This window comes from Metopolophium dirhodum, chromosome 4, assembly GCF_019925205.1.
Source record: "Metopolophium dirhodum isolate CAU chromosome 4, ASM1992520v1, whole genome shotgun sequence".
In the NCBI taxonomy this organism is placed as follows: domain Eukaryota; kingdom Metazoa; phylum Arthropoda; class Insecta; order Hemiptera; family Aphididae; genus Metopolophium; species Metopolophium dirhodum.
The window spans coordinates 20,055,992-20,080,461 of NC_083563.1; the positions used below are offsets into that span (position 1 = coordinate 20,055,992).

The 24,470-nt window shown below is 28.3% G+C and overlaps 1 protein-coding gene across 9 annotated transcripts; it reads left to right on the forward strand.

The window, feature by feature from the left end:
* The first annotated feature begins 354 nt into the window (after positions 1–354).
* LOC132942691 (protein phosphatase 1 regulatory subunit 12A) lies at positions 355–24,169 on the forward strand. Of its 9 annotated transcripts, none has more exons than XM_061011296.1 (20): positions 355–1,409; positions 3,413–3,543; positions 4,538–4,656; positions 4,721–4,880; positions 4,944–5,088; positions 5,156–5,304; positions 5,513–5,700; positions 5,769–5,880; positions 10,160–10,294; positions 10,457–10,558; positions 12,409–12,507; positions 13,426–13,651; positions 17,283–17,414; positions 17,615–17,759; positions 18,051–18,223; positions 21,823–21,954; positions 22,017–22,124; positions 22,215–22,304; positions 22,455–22,574; positions 23,525–24,169. In XM_061011296.1, exons 1-19 carry the CDS (start codon positions 1,185–1,187, stop codon positions 22,542–22,544), a joined length of 2,661 nt encoding a protein of 886 aa, XP_060867279.1. In that variant the 5' UTR covers positions 355–1,184; the 3' UTR covers positions 22,545–22,574; positions 23,525–24,169. The 9 variants fall into 9 exon arrangements, with proteins under 9 accessions (XP_060867279.1, XP_060867282.1, XP_060867285.1 ...); XM_061011299.1 differs by having other exon boundaries at positions 5,528–5,700; XM_061011298.1 differs by having other exon boundaries at positions 356–1,409; positions 5,525–5,700.
* Positions 24,170–24,470: the final 301 nt, after the last annotated feature.

Genomic DNA, 24,470 nt, shown 5'->3' on the forward strand with positions numbered 1-24,470 from the left:
TACGTATTGGAACTTACTAACCGCTATTTAATTAAGTTTATTGATGAGTCAGGATTAATAACATAATAGGACCAAAGAATTATATAATTATTTTGTTTCTTCGAGATCGATGCTAAACGATTTCTATTAAAATTAGAATGATATAAACACCGAATACAATGGAAATAGATGCCAAAAATATAAAAAATATGTTCCAACGTTTTTGGCTCATTTGGTTTTCGGCCTAAAAATAGTACCTGCTCGGTGTAAAAATGTAAATACCGTTTTTTCGCTCAGTCCTCAGTCTCCACAGTGCGTTGCCCTGCCCACCCGCCCGCCATTCACATTTCACGCCACGACCGCGACTCGACAGACAGACAGTAGTAACGTCGCGTTACACGTTACAGCCGAAATATTCGACGAAATGACGAATAATAATAAAGAAGTCTTTATAACGATAATAATAATAATATTATAATTACCGACTTGCGGTGCGAAAACCGACCACGACTGGGACAATATTATTTCCCGTGTCCGACAGCACTGATGAATTTACCTTTTTATTTAATTTTTTTTTTTACACATTAATCAAGTGTGCGTGTGTATTTTTTTTTACTGATAAAAGCCATCATCACTATTACTATTTACTACAATCTACAGTTAGTAGTACTACACTACTACTAGTTACTACTACAACTACTGCAACTCTGTAGGAGCTAAGCGGTGGTGGCGGCAGGCGGCAGCAGGAACAGCTTCAGTGGTCCACCATCAGTTGTACAACAGTGGTCCAGCGTCTTCTCTCTCGTCTTCCGATATTCTTGTCGTCTGAAAACCGTGTCGAACGCTCGTCTGGCCGATGTGACCACCGAGGTCCGAACAGTCTCTCGACCGTTTTTATCCGTGCGAACAACCGACGGGCCGGCGCGCGGACTGTGGTGCGTTCGTTCGCGCGCGACGAAAAACGGCTGTTGCCACGGCCGTCGTGATTGTGCGAGTGCCCGCGCGTCGTGAGTGTGTCCGTGTGGCCTCCCGCCCGCGAAGGAGGATATTGTCATGTCGTCCGCAAGAGCCCTGTGGACGACCCTGCGCCAGGCCGCGGCTGTCTGACACAGTCGGTACTCTCTGTTCCCGAAGACGGAGCCGACCGACCGTTGGTGGCCGCCGTTGTTCGCGCCTGACGCGGCAGGGCGCGATCAGTCGTCGCTATGTCGGCGTTGTTCAAGAGAGCCGAACAGTTGAAACGGTGGGAGGAATCGGACACCAACCGAGAGTCGCCATCCCGCAAGAACATCAAGGCAGTATCGTTCCCTATCGACTGTGCTTTCCTAGCGTCTGTCTCGTCAGGCGATAAGAACGAGGTGAACAGCTTGCTGTACTTGGCCGCTGACATCAATGCCGCTAATGCAGATGGTCTTACAGCTTTGCATCAGGTAGGAGATGCCGTCACAAAAACATTCGGTTAGAATTGTTTGGTGTTTTGACTAATCAGATTTCTACTTATCTCGTTATGTACCTACATATAGTATAATCTCTTATTGTTTGTACTTTTTAATCATAATTAACTAGAAGACGTTGATTAGATATATCTTTGCCGCCAGCTACTGTAATAATATTTACTTTGAATATTGAATATGATTGATATCAAACAATAGGTACCATAAAGTATTTGATATTTTTATACTAGGGTAGGTACCTAATTTACCTATAGTTAAAATATAATTAAAATTATATTTTGTCTTGACATTTTTTGTATAATTAATTTTTAAATTGCTGTGTAATTGTTTTCTCATTAGAGTAGAATTTATAGGAATGTAAAAAATATTTTGGTAATTAAAATTGTTTTTAAATGGGCATTCATTTATTTTCTTTACAGACATACTTGCACTATGATTAATATGTAGTCCAAGGAATTATGCATGAATGGATTTAAAATGAGTTTAAAAATAAATAGAACAAATTAACAACTGTCATGACTTGCACAATATTAGTCTCAAAGCGGTACTAATAAATATACAGTAATTTTTGGAAACTGTTAATCAGTATAATATATTTGTTTGTGTTCATTAAACAGAATAAGAAAATATTCCTTATGATGGCTTGGATGATTCATATTTTAATTGGCACTTCAATATATCCTCTGTAAGAACTCACTAATTCTATCGTATTCCTATAGTATGGTAAACCTCTTAGATTTCATACAACCAATAATTGTTTATTACTATATTATTTGCATGTAAACAAAAATATAAACTTTTCCATACATCTTGATATAATGTAATAATATTAAAGATTAACATATACTGTTCTATTTGCTAGGTACCTACCTATTTTAATTAGGTTATATTTTTTGTTTACTTATAATACTTAACTTCTATAAATTAAATAGTTAGTTTTATATTCTAATTATTCTGTCATAAAATCAAATTATAAATTTAATAGGTATATATTCTGTATATTTTATTTGAATTCTTATCTGATGTTATTTTGTCCATTTATGGTCACAGCATTGACCTACACCTACCTAATTAGATTTTCATTCTTGCTCTATTTGGTGTTGTCAACTAACTTTGGACACCACTGAAAAGGTTTCAAACACATTAAGTAGGTTAAATACAAGGATATTTTTATTTCTAAATAATTTAAATATTTTATACTATTGTTAATCCCTTTTATGTGTTAAAATATGATGCTATGAATTTGTAATTTTGGGTTGAATACTATATTGAAATTATTATTAGGTACTTGTTGTGTATGTTTCATATTTTTTTTCTTATTTCATTACCTAGGTATTTGTTTTAATATTGTTTATGGCAAAACAGTAAATTTAAATAATGTTAAGGTAATTAGGTATTTATTATATATTTTATTCGGAGTTGATATAGTGGAGTAACCTCATGATTAACAGATGTAAGGTAAAACACTGATTTGAAAATAAGATTGTGCTATCATCTATAGATATTTAATATTCTAAATAATTCAACTACAACAATGGCATATTTCCATTTTGTGTTGTGAGACTATTTTATTTTTATTTAACATTGGTAGGTATAAGACATACATATGAAAAAATATCATATACGTGTAAATTTAATTTATAATTATAAAATGTTAGTTACATTATGGTTAGTTATTAACAAAATATTACAATGTAAGTAAACTGAGGTAAAAATATATCCTCCATGATTAGGTTAATTTTAGAAACTACACGTGTAGTCTAAAGTTAATGATTAAGTTACAAGTTATGTATAAAAAATGTGTTTTTTACATTCTTCACATTAAAGAACACCTTCTGGGCTATAGCAACAGATAACCTTAATAGTTTTATAATAGTTTTCATTACATAATATACATTCGAGAATATTTTTTTGTTTCCATAAAATAACATATTATGTACCAATGTTTTATTTAATTGTAATCTTGCATTTTATTTTAGGCTTGTATTGATGATAACCTAGATATGGTTGAATTTTTGGTTGAACATGGAGCTGATGTGAATAGAGGTGATAAAGAAGGATGGACACCATTGCATGCAACAACATCTTGTGGATTTGTTAGCATTGCAAAGTTAGTATTTAGTTAAAACAAATAACAGTACCTATGAAAGTGTTTATTTTCTACATACAGTTAAGCATGTAAGATGTGCATAGATTTTTTTTTTTTATTCATCCATATTTTTGGATACTTAAAAATTTTTTTTTTAACGTTTGGGGTTCTGGATCATGGAGGTATAGACAATGTTAAACATTTGCATTGTATTTTTTCAATATTCGAATGGCAAATTTACTACTTACAGGTCATCAGTCATAGTTATTTTTAGACAGCTCTTCACAATCCGATTTAAAAATGGGATTGTGGTTGCTGTTAGAAGCAACTCTATGGTGTTTGTAGACTTTGCCAGCTGGCTCTGCTTCTGTATTTTACATAGCTTATACATTTTTTAGAAATTATGTTTTTAACAAAAAACGCAATAGGTTATTACATTAGAATATCAATGAATATCTTTTTTATCCAATTTTTGGTATTAAGAGTTTCAAACAATGTCTGCATATTCCAAAATGTAATAAATAATTTTTCAAGTGTTTTTATTAAACATCTTTTTAACATTCAATAATAAATGTGAAGAAAATATTAGAATTTGACAAGATGTAATGCAAATATTTTTACCTATTTATGATCTCTATACATTTAGTTATGCATCTAGGTATATAATATTAGTAATGAATATAAAATATTTAGCTATAGATTAAATCATCGTTTATTATAAGTACTAACAGTATTTATAATCACCAATAATATATAAATGTTTTTATGTATATTCTTCTTGTTAGTAGTAGATATTTTGACACTAAATTATTTCCTTGACAAAGAAACCCATATAATTTATAATATATAAATCCTATAATATAAAACAACAATTTATCAGTATAATGTATTACCATAAATTAACTAATACCATTAAATTTACAATTTGTTATTATTAAGTTGTACAGATGTATTTTTTCTCAAAAAATTTAAATAATTTAGGGTTATCAGTTCTAAATAAATATGTTTGTTATAGATATTTATTAGAACACGGAGCAGATGTATCAGCAATTAACTGTGATCAAGAACTAGCTATTGACATTGCAGAATCTGATGACATGAGGAAACTTTTAGAACAACATTTAAGAGATATGGGTAAATTTAAATTGATTTAATTCTCAGTATAATGAATATATATTTAATATTTTTTTTGTTTAAGGCATTGACTGTGATGAAGCAAGGAACAAAGAAGAGAGACTGATGCTAAAAGATGCTCGAGAATGGATTAATACTGGCAAATTTAAGGATTCTCCTCATGCTACTACCGGGGCAATGGCAATACACGTATCTGCTGCCAAAGGATACATTAAAGTCTTAGAGTAATATATTATAAAAATGATAAAGTATTAATCAAAAAGTTAAATGAAATATGTATTTATTAGGCTCCTTATTCAAGCTGGTGCAGAAGTCGATTGTCAAGATTATGATGGTTGGACACCATTACACGCAGCAGCATATTGGGGTCAAAAAGAAGCTTGTGAAATATTAGTTGAACATTTCTGTAATATGAAAAAGAAAAATTTTGTGGTATTATATAATTTGAAATATTTTTGTTGCATGAAAATTACTTCAATCTATTTTATTTTTTTCAAAGGGTCAAACAGCATTTGATGTTTCTGATGAAGAAATGAAAGATTTACTAGATGAATTAAAAAAGAAACAAGCTTCTCAAAATAAAGATGCATCAGATAAAAATTACCTAATAAGTAATAAATTAACAAATTCTCAGAATCAAAAAAGAAGGTTAGTTTTAGCTTATAATTTATAGCTTTTTTTGTGATTTTTTGTTTTTAGCTTTTTTCAGTATTTAATTGTTTGATATTAGACTGGTTCTCTTCTACCTTGTGTTAATTTTTTTTTATTGCTTTTTATTCTTTGCTTGTTTGCATGTTTTTTATGTGTTCTGCTTCTGTATTCCTGTTGGATGCTCTGTATCACAAAATCAATGTAGATCTTCAATCAGCAGGCTATCCGGTAATGACAAATCAACATTGAAAAAGGACAAAGAAACCGTATTAGATCGAAATCGAGTGATTAAAGAGGAAGAAGATGATATTAAGATTAAGGATGACCCCACAATACATCAAAAAGTGGAAATTCAACTTACACCTATTGAACAGACATCAGAAAATAATATTGGTAAGATTTACTTTATTAAATATACTTTGTTAGAATAAAGAAATTCTTAATTTTGTTAACATTGTTAGGAAATACAACCAAAGAATTCAAACAGCCTATTGTCCCATCATCAGACAATAACGAATTAAAGCCTCCAGAGGTTGTTTTGCGTAGAACACAAAGTTTCGAGTCTGATGAAAAGTTAGTATTTTGTTTTATATTTATACTAGTGCATAAATTATTAGAAAAAATGAATTTAAAAGTTTGTCATTTGTATTCTTTATTAATCATTAAAGCATGCAAATTAATGAATTGTAAGCATTTTATATTTCCAAATATTCACTAAAAAAAAATGGAATTTTAATAAAGTAGGTATAATAGTTTAAATATTGCTATAAAAGTTTATTGAGAACTACTAAGCATAATTAATAATGAGTTATTAAATCACATAAAGGTATAATGTGTCAATATTCAACTTGTGTTTATTTACAAATTTGATAAAAAATTAAACTACTTATGTCTTGTACTATTTTTAATGAAAAATTTTAATATTATGCATGCCTTAACAATATATTTTAGCCAAGTACATGTAAATTGTTTTGATTTTTTTGCTTACGTGTATTTACTAGAAAGTTGTAAAAAATTGTTATTAAATATCATCAACTACTCAATGTAAACTACCAAATTACTATTTATTTATCATGAGTAAACAGGCTTATATTACCTTATATAATTTGACACATTTTACTTTATTTCTATTTAAACTTATTTTTCAACCGTGTATTTTAATCAATTCAATATTTCAATGTTAAGATGCTCTGTTATTTAATTTTTAAATCACATAATTTTCTATAATATTTCTAATTATTGAATATTGTATAAAAATATTGATATTATTAAAATGTATGTTTTGAGTGGAGCGATGAATGTATTGATTTTACAATGAAAGTTTTATTGTTCATTTTTATTTTTACCCAAAACTAGTTTTTGGTAAAATTGATTTTGTTATTTTGTTGTTATTTATTAACCTATAATTAAAGATACTTTAAATTTTTACCTATATATTTTACCATTTTCTATAGCAAGGGTCTATTGGAGTCCTAAAAGATAAATTAATAAATAAATGAGGTCTAGTAAAAAAATCTTTGTCAAATATCTTTATATTTAATAAATAGCAGTATAAAAATAAAAATAAATTATCTAGTTATTACAATTTATTAATTTATATTAAAAAATTACAATATTAGGTTATAATAATAATATTGTATGATAATAATAATTTACCAAGTAATTTAATGCGAAAAATTACATTTATTTTCCTTAGCCAGTTTTTTGAAATTGGGAACTTCAAAGTTTTTAATTTTGAAAATAATACCTCACAAATGTGTGTTGAACCAAACATCGTAGCCAAGTTAATTTTCAGTTGCTTACAAAAGCTTCAACAAAATTAAATATCAGAATACGCTCCCAGTATACCTACTGAAAATTGGATAAAAAGAACCACGCACTGTATCCACCAGCTAATGCACACAAACTAAATTGTTATGTAGAAAATAGGGATAACAGACAAATAATATTGTTGTATCAGTAGATAGCAATGATATGCAATAAATGTAATTTAACAATGTCGTTTTTTATAATTTGGTTTATCCGTTCACATAAGTTGATTTTATAACAATATAAATACATTTAAAATACATAAGATAATTTTTTTTTTAATATGCGATTGAAGTTCAAATTATTACAAAATTCATTAAATTCACAACAATTTGCTAAATTATTTTGCAGTTAAATTTAATTTAATCAATTCACCCTAACTTATTATCAATAATAAAATAATTTCTATAAACTGCATAAATAAATGTGAAATGAGTTTTTAATAACAGCTAATCCCAAAAACTACATAACTGATTTAAAATAAATGTCTGTTTTATCAATAGATTCCAGGGTGTTTTTAGCTTTTTTTCCTCTTATAGGGCAGCTGACACATGAATTTCGATTTGGGTCGGAACATTTTTTTAATAAAAGCCAGGTGAAGACTGCCCCCCCCCCCCCTACAATATCATAAAGCTCTGTTTTTTTTATATATTATACACACCACTGCACAGTAAAATAATTTATATTGAACATTTTGAAACACATTATTAAACAATATATTTTTTTAATTTATTATATAATATATAAAAGCCATAAACCTCATCGCTATTTCTCAAAATTGGCAAGACGTATGAACTTGAAATTTGAAATTAAAACTGTTTATAGCTATATTTTTTGGTAACAGTATGAACAATGAAATATTTATAAGAAACCTTGCTCTACATTTTAATCCTTAGCTATTAAAATTGAGCATTTTATGAATTTATAACTACAAAATAATTTGCAAATTTTGGAGATTTTGATGAAATTTGTCAAAATTTGAACTTTAAATGCTTATAAATAAATTTGTTCCTATGTATCTCTAATAAATTAACGGTAGCGGTGTCATATGCTATCTACGTAATAAATGTTATCTACGAGTTTTAATACATAAAGTTGTATGCTATCTACATATAAATTATGTCGTATAATTATATAAAAAATCTTACTTTGTTTTAAACCAGAGCACTTCATAAATAAATGAAGGTTGCTAGTGAATGTTCTCATATATGAAAAGTATTTTTCATATAATTTAAAAATGTTTTGGAAATTCTCTTTTATACCATATCTCACCTATATATATTGCCAATAATATTACATTGTTTGAGTTTCAGCTCCTGTTTATGCATCAATGAAAATATTTTTATGATTTACGGTATCGTGGATATAGCCATGATCTTTTAATCTGCTGTGTAAGCTTTCAATTCATCTGAGAAAATGGTCGTCTCTGGCTCAATTTCCCTTTGACTAATCGGAAACAAAGTGGCTCGGTCTCTTTTTTGAACGATAAACAATCAACATTCTACTATATTATCACGTCTACAACACATTCCAAACACCCACGGTCCCTGTACGCGTAAACCATAATTTTTATTGGTTATTTCAGTATCAGAACTGCTACATTCTGTTTCCAAAATTTCTTCTCTAGGTTGACAATTTCCTAGACGACCGTTAATATTGACTTAGGTGAAAAACTGATTTATTGTACGAATTGACTGATAATATTGACAACCACGTGTTTGGCCATGTAAGTATTTTGATTTCACAAGTTGCCCATTGGAATTTCATTTGCGGCTAGTTTAATAACATTCCTTAAGAACGCCACTACACTTCATTGTTGACCTTATTGATTTTTTCACAAAATTCTTGTTTTGGTAATACACCTTTGTTTAAAAAAATTCACACAAGTATCATCAGTATAAATCATATGTCCATATAATAAATCACAAATTGAACTAATATTGAATACAAATACAAATGTCAAACACACAAGAATAGTTCACAGACACAACTAATCGTTGAAAACCCGTAGGTCTAACCTTGTAGAATGTAGATAAATATTATTACGATTGTATAGATAACCTAAGATGATAAATAATATTTGTAGATAGCATACGACACTAGTATTTATTACGTAGTTAACATACAACACTAGTATTTATTACATAGATAGCATACGACACCGCTACCATTAACCCCTATTATAACAACTTGTGAGGAACCTTAAATTTAATTTCCAAGGTTTTTGACCCATCGAAAAAAAATGTTATGGATATTTATCAAAACATTAAAAATAACTAAAAATTTCAAATGTTTATAAACAGCTTAAAACGAGCTCAAAAATACAATATTTTAGAATATGATATAATCAAAAATTGGTGAAATTGAGTTAACATCAAGAAAGTTGTTTTTGTCATAAGCTAGTTTTTCGTAAAAAAATTTTTTGTTTGTTTTTCTTGATTAATTAAAATAGTTCTGTGACTTTTAAGTTTTTACCTATTAAAAGTACAACCTAGATTCAATTTTCTATCAAAAGCTATCATCAAAGTACAGAAATAAAGAAACAAAAAATAATTTGAAAAACACATTGTAACAATTCGTTTATCGCTCCTCTCAAAATCTAAAAGCTCTGGGAGAGGGGATCTATCCCCATCAACAACCATAACTACGCCATTTCTGCTTGTGTTATCTCCATTTTACCAATGCATAACCATCAAATTTTGCTTTTAACATGAATATTAAATTGTCCATGTTATATTTTAGTAAGACCGAGTTAAAACATTCGGGCATGACTAGTGCCGGATCCAGGGATTAATTTTGGGAGGGGCATGGGGGGGAGGAAATGCCCTCTTTGCCCTCCCCCTGGATCCGCCACTGGGCATGACAGCCCTAATTTTTCTTTTTTTAGTACTTAATATATTATGTGGTTACAAGTTCATCTTAGTAGTAACTTATTTTATATATTCAATTACTAATAATATATGTTTGAAGTATTAAATGTAGAATGTATTGTGTGAATTAACATAATTATGTTTGCACGCTTTGTGTGTCTGTATTTGAGCAGGTTTTATCGACGTTATTGTGAGTTACGTGCTAAAATTAAAGGTAACTTGTGGGGAGTTATACATCCTTCTCCATCTACAGCATGTGCTTCACCTCCTATGAGAACTGCTTCGTTAAAGGAAAAACCTCTATCAAGGTATTGTATATTCATGATATGAATATTTTAATATTTGAAAATTTGTAATCTCTGAAATTATGAATTGAGAAGGTATATGTTTTTGACACATGTTAGTGTAGTGTACAGCACCTACTAAAACTTTTTATTTGATAAAATTTAGATTTTATTTTTTATTTTTAGGCGGAACAAAAGTAATTTTAGAGACGATCAAACAAATTTAGCAACTGCTCAGAGCAGTTTGAATTCAAATGATACAACACATCCAACTCCCAATATTCGCAGGTAAAATTTTAATATGAAATGTTGATACTTTTTATTTTAAATAATAGTTATGAATTAAATTGAAGATAGGATTTTTTTTTTATTTTAGTATATACTTTTATACTTAAATTTAAACATTATACTGATTACACATCTTATAATATATTAGTCTGTTTTTCATAGGTATTTAACACTAAATAATGATGAACAATGATATTATATTCCTACAAAAATTACAAACTATTATTTTACAAAAATTGAGTGAAAAATTATGAATTTTGATAGTATACGTGGCGGCTTGTGGCTTGGATGAGATTTACATTTTATAATAATTGAAATAGAATTTTTATTAATACTCCAATTTTTGAATAAAAGTATATTATAATTATATTACATTTTGTCGTGTGTGAACATTAAATTGTTTCTCTCAGAAATCAGGAGCGTATGCAGGTACAATTGCAGTGTTTGGACGAAAAATATTGTTGTTCGAGCTGTTCTGAATGAAGATGCATTAATCGTGTGTGTGCGGGTAGTTTAAACCGCGATCTTATGTATGCGTTTTGGACGACCAGCAGTGTCGTCCATTTGGGTAAAATATTAGTATAGTAGGTAATTTATTTTTAATATTAAATACGTATATGCACATCATTGTTGGTCTTTATTGTCAATTAGTATTTTTAGACTTATTAATATATTATTTCTGTATCAATATTTCTATACAAGTATAACAGTTAACTACAATATTATTATACAACCTTTTGACTTAATATTATAGATTTCTTTTCTACTGCAGCCACTTTGACAAATATCATTTAAAATTAAAAAGTAATATTATATTATGTATTATATATTTTAATTTTTATACTTATGACGAGATATCATATTAAAGTCACACCCCTACAAACAACAACCAGGAGCTGCCACTGATTATTAGAGATTGATATATTGGTTGAGTTTTTACATATGGACTATGGTCCTCATCTATACATTTTACCTATTTAATATTTTCATAATATAATTTTGAGAATTTATTACTGTATTAAATATCCACATTTATTTAAATTCATAATATTTTTTGGATTAGGTACCTAAATTCAAAGTAAATTAATAAATACAATAAATTGTTGATTTAATGTTTCTTAAAATAATTTAAATAGCCAATGGAAATTTTGACTTAAGTCAACCAAAGTCCAAAGCATCAAGAATGTCTAAGATGGACATGGAATTGTATTTGTTTTTGATAGTAAATCTATATGAGTATAAACAAAAATAATGAAATTCACTTATTGTTATATTATCTCAATGACAAATAATGAGTAATAATCTAAAATTTCAACTGTGAAATCAATAATTGTATTTTATAATAGAATGTATTCTTTTTATAATACAATATTAATCTAAGTATTTTGGAATTCTACTTACAAATAATATAATCATTTATTGATAAATGATTAACAAATTAAGAGTTTTCAGAGTGAACCACAAAAACAACATATTATTAAACATTATTTGTCAACTTTGATATAAACACACACCTGTATATTATATCAGTGGCATAGCTAGGCGGCAAATGGAAAATATAATTTTATGTTTGTATTATGTTTAGATTTTAATAAAAAAAAAAAAAATTAAATAATAAGCTAATATTTCAATAAATTAAATAAATACAAATACATTTTCTAATTGTGTAATCATTATAATTAAAATTTCTATTAGTTTTTTTTTAAATCAAAGAAAAGTTTTAATTTAGCTTTATTATGAGAACTTTTTCAATTTAAGTAATTTACATTAATCCATCTATTTTTAATTTATCTAATCATATTTTTAGATTTAATATAAAGTTAGCAATAAATTATGTTTAATATTATTAGTGGTGTCAAAGCATTTATCAGTGGTCTCCAAATGCAACAGAAACAATCAGAAACAACCCATAAAATAGTCCCTGGGAACATCTTTAAAAACTTTTTCAAGTTTGTTCTTGGAATAGTAAATAATTGTTTGGTTTATGAAATAACACTATTTCTGTGACATCCGCTTATTGACATATTTAATTTTACCAGAGCTTTGGAATCCAAACATAAATATTAGATTATTGTTGATTTATAATAATTTAAATTTTTAATTGTTATTTGCTGAATATCCTTATTACGCAGGTTTTACTTGTATTTAATTATTATATTGGAAGTAGAATATTCTTATATAACCAATAATAAATACATATAGGTAAATACTATTTTAGGTAGTTCTTATTTTATAATAATAAATAATAATTGAAAGAGCCAAAGTTTAGAAATTTAACTTAAGTTTAACATAACCACTTATCACCATAAAACCATTTTATAAACTATTTTTACTGATGATATTATAACACATGACATACTACAAAGGTACATTGTTAATCTATGTTGTGTATTTATTTTCTGTTATTTAATAATATCAATTTGGTTGGTTCTTAGTTAGGTATTTTTTTTATGATATTGTCACCCCTATATGTTCTGATTGATGGGCACCTTGAAGCTGACATATAATACCAAACAATTAAACAAGATATTACTGATTTATAATTTATAATCGTCCAATATTGTTTACTTATAGTCTGTAGAGTACTGTTATAGTGAAGTTGTAAAATATTTATTGATTAAAATATAACTATTAAAACTATAATATGTAAAATATTTTATATATATTTTGATAATTTGATATTATGTGATGGATTCCAAGTTATTAATTTATGTTTAAAATAAAACTTGAGTTATGTTTTATCTAACCACATTATCAATATTTGTTGTTTTGTACATTTTGAACTAGCATTGTGTATTCAATTTAATATTTTTTTGTATAATACATTCTTAATAATTACATTAATATAAGATTTTTTTTTAATTTAGGTCATTTGTTCCTCCTGTTAGAGATGACGAATCAGAAACTCAACGAAAAGCACATGCTAAACGTGTTCGAGAAACTAGACGGTCCACTCAAGGAGTGACTTTAGAAGAACTAAAATCTGCTGAACAAATTGTTAAGCAAAAAAATCAGGATACTGGCAAAAGCAAATTAAGCAACTCTCAAGTGGAAACAAATAATAACTCCACAAACAATATTGGAACACCGCACGTAAGTAAAATGTTTATATAAAAATGTATTTATTACCCATTTTTATCCTTTAAAATCTAGTAAATTTAAATCAGTTGCAACTAAATAGTTTTATATCAATATAAAATATTATAATATGTATAACTTGCCAATCCTGGTACATTTTCAATCTGAAAATAAAATTGTTGTTCAATCTTGTAGTATCAATGATTTTATTGATTTTACCAAGATTACTGAGATGTATTATTTTTGTCTGTAGAAATTTTCACATCAGAAAAACCACTTTAATATGATAGGCGGTTGTGGTAGATTTGGATCCAGATTATTTCATACCATTTTCTAGACTTGATAAAATTCTCAATTTTAGCTCTTTTTGAGTTATTTGGAAACAATTGAAATTTTCCATATTTTTTTGATTTAATGTAGCTAAAATTATCAAAGAATTAAAAAAATGTAATTGTTTTGTTCTTACAGAAATTAAAAAATATCAATAATACATAGTTAGTTAGAATTTTTTTCTTTTAACTTTACAAGTTCAAATTTTGAAAATGTACAAAATATTTTGTAGTTAAATATTCATAAAATTCTTAATTATAATAATTATGGCTTGAAAAAGTAATAGGTTCTCATAAGTTGTTCTTAGTAGTCACATTAAATTTTATGGGCATTGGTTATCACAATTTTGACAAACATACAAAAAGGATTGTATTGTTTCAAACTTTATGTATAATTGTTTTATAGTTTATACTTATAGCTTTATAAGCTAACATAAATAAACACATATATAAATGTGTAGTGTGTCATAGATGTATGTGTTTATACTTTATACTATATAGTTTATAGTATTTGTATACTAGTATAATATTAATGTTCTAGAATTTAGATTCTGAGCGGTGGATGAATGAATGCATTGGTTTTACAATGAAGTGTTTGTGTGTGTTTGTTGTATTTTTTTTTCTGTTATCATGTTTTAGAGCAGTAATTTTCAATCTTTGACTTTGAAAGTGGTATCTATAAGTAAATTGAATCTAATTAGTTAAATATTCAAATACTTTGGGGGATTAATCCCTGTACTTTTTTCTTAAACTAAAGCAAAATTACTGGAATACAAAAATATTAACACAACAATTTTTAAAAACTAATTTTCTAGACATAGTATAATTTTCAAAACATGTAACTCTATTTGAGTTATTTATATACATCATAACCCTTTGATTTATTACAATGTTCTCATTAATTTTTCTTACTAAACATAAGAAAAAAAGTTGAACGTGCACCCACATTCGTTTTAAATGAGAATTGGAAGTTGAAATGTTTTAAAATGTTTAGTGTTTTTTCTATAAATGTTGATAATAATGTTAACATTTTGTCAACAATTTTAAAATTACATTAATTGCAAAATTTTTAAACATTTGAGATTTAAATTTTGATAAGACTGTAAATTGGATAATTAAATAAAAAGTAATGATTTTAGTTATTTTTTTGTATTTCAAGCTTGCTGATATTTTTTTTTGTATTTATAAAGCACTGAAATTTAAAAAATATAATTTAGATTCATTTTAAGCTATTAATTATACAATGAACTTTTTTACACTGTTCTGAGGTATGTCTCTATTGACTTAACATTTAATAATAGATACTTAGTAATATTACATAAAATAAGATTATAATTATTATTATTTATTATTTAATATAATATACAATTTGTTTTATTGCAAAAATTAGCTCAACTTACAGTATTACTAATTGAATAATTAATTATTATTACAAATATTTAATAAAATATCCTCAGAAAGTAGAGGGCCACATATTATCTCCGCTCAGAATTTTTTCTTACCTATACACTTATTTATCATTGAATTCAAAATTAACACATAGATTGCAGTGACTTACTCAATGAACTCATGATGCCTATTATACAGAAGTTTCTTCCCCGATTTTTAAAAAGCCAGTTTATCCAATTATATATATATATATATTAAACAATGTATTTTCAACTTTTCACTTAATGCAATGTACTATGTTGTACGTTTGTAAGCTGTAGACAAAACTTATAGGCTTTACTGCATAAGGTGTATTCAATGATATAGTTTAAACATAATTAGAACTACCAACATTTTTTATGTATACTATAAATCTACATTAACTTTTAAAATAAAAAACTTATTTACCATTTTACATCAATATTCATCACTTCAAACTTTATAATTTATAATAATATATATTATATAAATAAGAACTTTATAATTTTAAAACCCTCAAGTAGAACTTCTAAATAATAAATTGTTGTTCTACCCTAAGTGGATTTGTGTTTACTTTTGAAATAGGTATTTATATTTTAATAATATAAACCATAAACTACAAATCAAAGAACATTGTTTATTAGGGTTATTCTCATTTTGCTATTATTTCTGCTGTATATAATTATTTATTTTACAGAATTTTTCTCTCATATCTTTACCATAATAATGTCATACAATTATAATTATTAGTAAATTATATAATTCACTGTTGTTGTCAATTCACAAGTTATACACTTTCTTTGATATCACATGTTCATCATATACCAAAAAATGTACTGCAAATGTAAGATGTATTAATTTTTAAGTTGTCATTATAAACAAGCACTTATAAAACAAATTATTATATATTGTATTGTTCATGTATACCAACATTTTGAAAATTTGCCAAAATATTGAAAGTTTTAAGTTTCAATATTCTTATGACCCATTTTTAGTTCCAAATAAAAATAAGTATAATATAATGAAACATCTACAATGTTAATTTTAGAACCATAAAAACATTTTTCATACTAAAGCAATTTTACCAAAAAACATATACATTAAGTATATTATGTATACATTATATTACTTATATTACTTATGAATTTGAAAACTGTTTAAAATAATAAATTCAATCCAAATTTTACTTTACACATAAAATTTATTTTAAAATTAAATCAATGCTAAATTTAAGTAGCTCTTTTTACATTTATATTAATTGTATTATCTACTTATAGTTTATTTTTTATAATAAGTATTAATCAGAACACAATATTTTCAAAACCTTGTATTCAAATTTAATTATCTTAAGCTTTGAATAGAAAAGTTTTATAGCATAACCTATTTCTAGGTACATCATTAGAATTAAGTAAATAGTGTTTAAACTTTACAGTTTTACACTATATAATAATTTAGTTTACCTTTTGATGAAGTAAAATTCTTATTTTTTGAAATATGTAAGAAAAAATAAATATTTTATAAAAACAATTTTTTAAGGAAACCCATTATTGTTTTTCAAATGCACAAGTATTTTAAAAGTATTCTAAGCTCTGTAAACAGTATACATTGGTTTTTTTTTTTTTTATCAAAACGTTTTTATTTAACATTAAACAAATATAATTATAAATAATTGGTATCACGAGTTAATGAGTTTTAGGAATTATAACAGTGATTCACTGATGCATAGTTGTTCATTGGTGCAATCTGAAACTTATGTACATTTAATTTTTTTGTATGTGGTAAAAATAGATTAATCGTGATATTAAATTACATCTTGGGAATTTTTACTCACTTTGAAGGGTACCTTCTTCTTGATAGGTACTATTGTCTATTATACGTCATTATTACTATCTAGTTTAATAATTTGTCAGGCTAAAAAAGAAGAGCATGTAACTGTTACGGCTACGATTACTCCATTGCCCCGAAATATTCCATCTAACATGCCAGATAGCTGTTTGGAACGAAGGCCGTCTTGGAGACTTAGGGTCGAAAACGGCAGCAAGGTTTGTTGACATTTCTGTGTGTAGAGGAATTTATGGTCCCGTTTGAATTATGTTAGTTTTGTAATGATTTAAAATGCTCTAGAGTTGTATTGTTTTTTGCTATGTCTAATAATGTGCTTTGCACTGTGTTGATGTGTTTCTGTACTTAATTTTAATTTTATTATTTTTAATTACATGTTTATTTGACTTGATTTTTACAGTTTTTGCTTGAAGACGCTCGATCTAATGAAGCAGTTCCAAAACCTCCAACAAAGTCACACATTCCGTCATCTCCTGATACTAGTGCAGATACAACTGTAACGTTACCATTAAGGCGTCCTTCGCCTAAAGAAATTGACGATAAAGGTGATTTTTGTTAAGTTTATACGACATCTAATTGACGTCATTGGTGCATTATAATATATATATTGAATGTAAATTCTGGCCAATATCCAACTCATCATTATCTTTGTTTTCTAGCTTCATAAGCTACTTAATTTAGTACACATTCCACTAAGTGTAAATAGTAAATGTGTGTTAAGTTCATAGTTAAATTCTATTTTTATCCTTATGTAGCTTACTAATTATTGAAGGAATCATGTTTTGATTTTATTGATTTAATATAAGTATGTATTTGATGTTCTTCTTTTTATACAGATCAAGATAAAGAAAATGAATTCCGCAATCACCAGGCTACTCAAGCAGTTATACAAAGAAGGAAAAGGCCAAAGCGAAGATCTACTGGAGTGGTCCACGTTGATTTGGACGAAATTGATCCAGACAGACAAGATACCTCTTCTTGTGGCGGTACCGATGATAGTATTGGAGAGGTATGTTTGTTATAATAATATATTATATTTTAAAATTTAAATTTAAAAAAAATAAGTTTGTATATTGAGACTACGGATAACACTTTGGTTGTCATATTATTATATATAAAGTGTTTTTGTGTCAGCGCATAAGAGCAGTCATGTATGTAGAAACAAGTTTAATGAAGTAAAAAAATGTTATTATTATTATTATAATACTTAAAAGTTGGGGTTTTTCCAATTATTGTTTTTGGATGTACGGTGAAAAGTTTGACTAATGAGTAATGTGTCGTTTGATATTTTTGGCAACTTTAAGTTTTCCTTCAATCATTTATTTAGAACGGCTACAATAAGTCAGTCCTATGTCAAATAACGCCTTCTCTATTGCATATGTATGCAATTCTATTTTCGATTCAGCTAATGTTCTCCGTAGTAAAATTCTATTTTTATTTTAAAGTTGGCTTCCGTCAAATCAAAGCCGTATTAAACGAATTAAAAACAATACATGCGCGATTTCTAAAATAAAAGTTTTTATTATTACCCCGAACATGGACACCGCCGCTGCCGTACTTTGTCGTCCACTGGCCACGGGTGACCCTCCCCGCCCCTCTCCCACGAGTGTTCGGCGATGTACATCGTAAACGTCCACAACAATAATCGTATAATAATAATATAGTATACCGCGTACTACACGCCGCAGCTAAGGGCACGTTTTTTTCATTAGACCGAAAATAGATCACGGTCACTGTATATACGGCGGCTTCTGCTCCACGCGACACGTCGTTTATTTGCTGTGCGCCAGTCTTCGCCGCGGCGCAGTGATTTCAGACTTCAGTATTTCGCCGCACGTTGTCCGCCGGCGAACGAGTCCCGCTCAGCCGCGTCTCATCACCTCGCAGATTCGCCATGAGCTCTTATACCAGCAATATCCGAAAGTCCCGACCGTCGTCCTCGTCTACGTCCTCTTACGCCAGGCCCAGGAGTGTTTACAGTTCTCCGTCCCGGAACAGCGCCATGTACTCGTCCCTGGGCCTGTCTGCGCCCTATCTCGGCACGTCGTCCTACTCGTCCACCATTCCTTCATATTCCACATCCACGTACGGCGGCACCGCATCCGGATACGGTGGCCTGACCATCACTCCGTCGTCGTCGTCTCCAAATTTTTCGTCGTATTCTAGCCGGACAGCGTCCCCGTCCCCGTCACTCCACTCGCACGCCTCTTCGTCTTCTCGCCACTCGCACGCCTCTCCGTCGTCCCGCCATTCACACGCCTCTCCGTCGTCCCGCCACCCCCACACCTCCCTCAAACGAAACTTCTACCAAAGTCCGCTGAACAGATTCGACTCGTCAAACTCGTTGGCGTCTAGTAAGAGCTACGGATCCGAGGGTTACGCGGTAAGCGAACTAAACGTGTAGGATAATAATATAATATACCAAGCTGGTCACGTAAAGTGTGTTTGTATGGTGTTTTTAGGATGGTTTGTGTAATACTGAATAAATACAATAACAGTTAAATTAAAAGAAAAATCAATTTTATCACTTCCGCCAAGTACAGAAAAAAATCCGGCACCATTTTAAATATACCGAGTGATCCACTGATCTACCTATCAGTTTTCGTATTGTGAATTATGATTTTGAATGTATTATCTACCCATAAGTCAGTGCCGGAGAAACGATAGCATATACTTTAGGTCCCATCGTATACACAGGTTTTGACTATCTCTTAGTTCTTACCAACAATGTTGGCTTTGGGAAACCTATATCATGGTATATTGGTATGGGTGATATATTGATATTATATCTATGGGTTGCACACGTCTGGGCGATTTGGGTTTGAGCTAGTTTGTAAAAATTGCTATGTGTTTGGGCGACTATTTTTAATATCCTGTGATGCGTTGAGCTGTATTTTATCAATCCTCTCATTACGACATCCGTGAATTCCATGGGTAAACGACAAGATGCTTTTTTCTAGTGGTTAAATTTACTAAAAACACAATTTTCAATCGAAATTCATAGTTTATTTCTTTCTGTAGTAAAAATGTTTTCAATTCAAGATCCATATTTGGTATACTCCACCTACGTAGTTACTAGGGTCAGAATGTCAATGCTCTAAAAAAGATATATGTATGACATAAAAAACACAAAAAATGCTCTGAAAATTTTTATATATTAATGACCTAAATACTATTATAAACCGCTCACAACATTTTGAAGTTAATAAAATTACCTATTTTACTGATATTAAAATTAAAAATGCATGTTTACAAACATACGTTAGTATGCGTTACTGCGTTAGTAACGTAAAGTTGACGTAATAAAGTTGTTGTTTTTTTTTATTTGAGGAAAATGTAAAAATATAGGTCATAAAGACCTATATAAAAAAACTGAGTTGTTTAGATTCGTACCTATGTTTTCGTATTGTGAATTACGATCTACCCATAAGTCAGTGCCAGATTAAGGAGAAATGATAGCATACACTTTAGGTCCCATCATATACATAGGTATTGCCGGTATTGGCTATCTATAGATTCGTACCTATGTTATTGAAATAAATTTTAAGCTATTAAACCATCGTCCACGATTTTCCAAACAAAGATACAACAGTCATCAACATCTGGCCCCTAGTAATAACTAACACCATAACGAGTTTAAGTTGGTCTAATTAAATATAGTATTTTATTCTAATCTTTATAATTGTATCTTTTATATGTTTGGTATATTATATGATACTCGCTCAAACACAATGTAAGGAACTCGCCAAAACACAAGTTTTTATTAGGCGGATAAAAGGTAATTCGCCCAAACACATGCTTCACTTATCTATAATAAAATTAATTTATTGTTATTATCGTTAACCGAACAAAAAAATAACAGAAATAATGTTTTGACTTAGATAATAGGCAACAATAATATTTGGTGCCTTTGAAAAAATTTGCACTCAATTTGATTGACTATAGGCTATAGTGTCTAATGGTTAATCCGACGATGATAAAAATTGTAATAATCATTTAATAAAAATCTTAAATAATAGGGAATATTCATATAAATTAGTGTAAAATAATCTCGGGCATTAGAAGTTGTAATAATTAAACATCTAACAAATCATGTGATTTCGTCATTTATAATATGTCTAAAATTAACCCACTGTAGAACACCTTAAGAAATACAAAGAATTTATTAAAAATTACGTATTTATTGCACATATAGTGCATCGTGCATGTAGATCGTAAACTGATTCCATATTGCATATTGTATTATTTTAACTTATGTGAATTGTGGTTATTTTTTATTTTATCGATTTTGCTCAACAACAATGAATACCTAAGAAAATTTCTTTTGAAAATCGGCCATAGAAAAATAATGGGAATACTTTTCAGATTATATTATATATTGGGTAGAAAATATAAATATTGAAGATTGCTCCTCTCATTCTCCCTAGAAAATGTCTGCAGGCGTTCATGATTCCTTCCCTTTAAAAAATCCCGAAACCGCCATCAATCGGTGGTCGTGTGTCATCGTTATCAGTGTTTTACTGTTTTACGAACCATGTCAATATTTACGAAATTAATATTTCACTGTTGTTGGTTTGTTCCTTGTTTCTTATCGCCTTATGGTTTCAGAGCGGCGGAGATACCAAATCGAATCCGACGTCGCGGCTCGGTTCAATATCGTCATCACTAGACAGTAAACACAGTAGTGCTGCAAATTCTCCCCGCTCGTGTTCTGAAAACGGCGAAATCGATTACAAAGCTGTGAGTATTAATTGTCGCGTTAAAATAATATTCCGTTTGTTCACTGTTCCGTATCGATTTAGTTGTACGAAGAAGTAGTCGTAGATAACGAACGATTGAGGCGACAGTTACAGAAGACTGAGGAAGACCTACTAGAAGCAAAAATTACTATAGAAAAACAATCGACCAATGTAAGAAACATTATTATCAATCACTACAAACAAATCTAAACTGTGACTAATAATATTCTTGTATGTTGACGATTCAAATGAATGTTTCAGGCTGGAAAAAGCACGACATTATCGGAAACGGAAAAACGTGAAAGGCGGGCTATGGAGAGAAAACTGTCAGAGATGGAAGAGGAACTCAAGGTAATTATGTATTTTATTTTTTTGGCGATGGAGAGAATTCAAATAAAATAAATGTCTAGGCCAGTCTACAAATAAAAATAGACTTATTATCAATGTTGCTACTTGTGCTAGAAAATATTTAGAGCTTACACTTGAGTTTATGTTCTTTAGCAATTGCAAAAGTTGAAAGCAGAAAATGAACGGCTCCGAACTGAGAACAGAGCCCTTACCAGAGTCGTTTCTAAACTTACTCATACCTGATAATGCGAACACTTCATTTTTTTTTTTTATGTATGTAGATAATGTGCGACATTGAATTGTGATGTGTGCTGTTTTTATGCTCAGTGTGTTTGTGAATTCCCATTCCAGTTGGTCTACTAATCAATTAATTTTTGTTTCAACAATTGTGCATAAAACTTGTTTGAGCTTTTTCAATGATCATACTTTATAAATCTCAACATTATGGTTAAAACTAATACAATACCCACTTGTTTAGTATATAGTTATTTGGTATAATGTGGAATATATTATCATCAAATTGAAAAGATAGTTTATTTTCTAGTGCATCTCTTTTAGGCTTTTATTGGTATTTGTATTTTAAAGCGGGTTACAAGCATATTAAAATTTTTATATTTTATATAGTTATATAACTCATATAGTTCACTTTAAAATTGAATTATCAATAAATGCCTGTCAATCGTTCCTGTTAATATGCTTAGGCCAATTCAACATATTATTGAAACTGACATCACCAAATAGATTCTTTTGTACGCACATTTACTCTAATGTACGTTAGCATGATTGAGACATCATGTGCGGTTGTAGGTTCCTTGTTATATTGTCTAATATAACTTAATAGTTGTAAATCTAACAGAGTTTCATTTTTAAAAATGTTTCTAAAACTCTTGTAATAATAAATATTATGTAGTTATTTTTAAAATATTATTTGTTTAACTTCTGTTTTGTTTACGTATTATTTATTTTAGATTTTAATTTTTAGCTTATTATTGTGTTTTGTTCAAATATTGAAACCTTGTTTTAAAATAAATATGCTTAATCAGTTAAATGCTGTTAGAAATGCAAAATTTGCATTAATTTAAATAAACAAACCACATTAGCTTAAATCTTGCTAAACTTAACAGTTTTATGTTGTACTGTAGAAAGCTTATTTTGATTTTCTTTAAATATTCAGAATTTGTGTATGATTTCTTTTTTATAATTAATGTTATTCATTTTTACAGCAAATGGAACTGTTACGCCAAGAAAATCAGAGGTTAAAAGACGAGAATGGTGCTTTAATTCGAGTTATAAGTAAACTTTCAAAATAGTGATACATTTTTTTCTTAGACTAATTAATTTGAATATTATAAATACCTACAAAAATAACTGCTTTTATTCATATCATAAACACATATATATATATATATTTACTTAGCATTCAGTATTAATTCATTTTGTCTAGAAGCTACTATTTTTATAATAAATTCATACTTATATTTTATTGTAATTTGTACTATACTTGTTTTTTTTTTATTCGCTACTCAACAGATCTGATATATATTTTGTATTGGTTATAATATATGCAATGATAAAAAAAATAGTGATCTTGTAAACAACTAACCCAAATTTCATAAATTTTTATTATTTTAAATTAAATAAATTTTATTATTATTATTTTTTTTTTAAATTATATAAATACAAATTAATTAATATTTTTAATGTATATACAATATACCATTTTTCCTCGTGTATACTATTTTATATAATTATTGTATTTTGTTGTTCTGTTGTATGCGGATGTTTATTTTGGTACACAATGAAAATTAAAAAAAAAATTGACCGCATTTAAAAATGTTCAAATATATATGTTTGTTTTTATTCTGTTACACCTGTTTATTTTTTCCATTACTCATATACATAATCCATAAACATAACATGTACCAATTTGTAAAGTATATGATTAAAAGAAATTAAATATATTAGGTACTATACAATATACATACTATTTAACTGTATAGTTTCTTTACAGTTTGAACTTAGAAATAAACTCCATAATCTAAGTTTTATTTTTTTGTTTTATAAATATAGTTAATAAATTATAAAATGTTAAATATATGTATAGAGTATTAGAATATTTTTTGCAGCATGATTTAACACGTTTACAACCGGTTGTAAAACTGTATAATA